The 1,662-nt window shown below is 27.6% G+C and overlaps 1 protein-coding gene across 1 annotated transcript; it reads left to right on the top strand.

Annotated features, from left to right (window-relative positions):
- Positions 1-702: 702 nt before the first annotated feature.
- Tsp_14637 (conserved hypothetical protein) lies at positions 703-1,295 on the top strand (the record flags this gene model as incomplete). Its single annotated transcript, XM_003369850.1, has 3 exons — positions 703-816; positions 1,063-1,143; positions 1,192-1,295. Coding segments are annotated over 3 exons (299 nt in total), but the record flags the coding sequence as incomplete, so codon positions are not given.
- Positions 1,296-1,662: the final 367 nt, after the last annotated feature.

Genomic DNA, 1,662 nt, shown 5'->3' on the forward strand with positions numbered 1-1,662 from the left:
GAAAAACATTAAAATTAAAATAAGAACTTAAAGGTTTGATTCTCGTCTACAAGTTCATTTTTTCCAACATAACTATATATAATTGGAAAGCATTTCACATATTCAAAAGAAAATCGGCATGGTTTTTTAATTTATGGAATTTTTGCTTTTATTATTTTTGCAAATAGATTAAATTTATTTTATGAAACAAATAATTAATATCGCAATTTAAGTTGGCATTATGGGCTGAGATTAGAAAGTGCCAAATTAAAAGTTAAAACAAAAAACTTGCCATTTAATTAATTTTAAATAAATGTAAAAGAAATTTTTAGATAGTTTTGTATTGCGTTTTATAAATTTAAACTCATCGATGTATTCTGTAGATTATTCATTAGTATTTTTAATACACAAGTATGAATAACGTATCTTCAAAGTAACTTTCACAAATTATGCTCTCCATATTATATATACTGTTGCCATTGAAAAATTTCTTTTAATTTTTCAACGTATGCTAAAATAATATAATATCTAAATGTTGATATAAAAGAGAGTTGCGTTCAAACCGGAATGTATTTTTTTAATTAGATGCTTTTATTTTTCCACTTTAATGTTTTAAATTTTTATTTATTCAGATACCACTTGCAAAGGACAGATTTGTTACTGCTATTGGATGAAGCTTCATTTTAGAAACTAGCATAAAACATTGATGCTTTATTTTTGTAGCTTGCACAGTTGTACATGATATCGCTTTTAGATTACAAGTAAGTGGCTCAAGCGAAGAAGCATACATTAATGGGATACGGTACGAAAGGAAGTTCAGTGCAATTTATGTAAAAAGTAAGTATTTTTGAAATTGTTGGTGCCCGGCATTCTTTCAGAAGCTTTTTATAATTTTACTTTTTGCATAAAATATTAACTATAATTTAACTTTTCTGCATAAAATCACTTGCATAAAATACCTACGTATTAACTATACAAATTCATTACAGTACTTTTGTTTTATTTTATATTATATTTATGATTTTTCAGTTTTTTCATTAATTAATAAATTTAATTTAATTTTATGACAACAAATTTTTACAGAAAACTGCCCAATTGCTGTTTGTGAAAGGCCATGTGCATCATTTCAAATGTTCAGAAACTGTCCTTACTGTGATTGCAATGGTAAGAAAATAATGAAATATAAAATCTGATAATAAATTGCATTTGTAGGATTTATTTATCGAGAGCCTTGTATAAGTATGGAAGATTGTAGGTTCGGCGGTGTCTGTGAATACTACATTTGTCGCTATACATCAACCAATGGATTGTTTTAACCGGGTCAATTTTACCATTTTTATCAAATCATACAATTCCTTATGAAAAGTAGCCGATTTAGTCCTGGGCTATAATTTCCGAGGACTTGGGACGATTTAAATTTAATTTAAAGGAAATTTGTTCGACACAAGGTTCTGGGTTTTGATTGCCCAAAGTAAAGAGGCATTCCTTTGGCGGTTTCCATTAAAAAACTTGGTATGGCTAATGGGCCGTTTGGATTGGTAAAACACATAAGTTTTTTTTGTGAGTTTTTTTAGAGATTTCCTGGGTCCACAGAATAAAAGTTAAACGAATTGGGTATTTTATATTTCAAAAGAGCCAAAATTTTTATTTTGTTAATAAACACAAGATATAACCCAATAAAGG

This window comes from Trichinella spiralis, assembly GCF_000181795.1.
Source record: "Trichinella spiralis strain ISS 195 chromosome Unknown Scfld1388, whole genome shotgun sequence".
In the NCBI taxonomy this organism is placed as follows: Eukaryota; Metazoa; Nematoda; class Enoplea; order Trichinellida; family Trichinellidae; genus Trichinella; species Trichinella spiralis.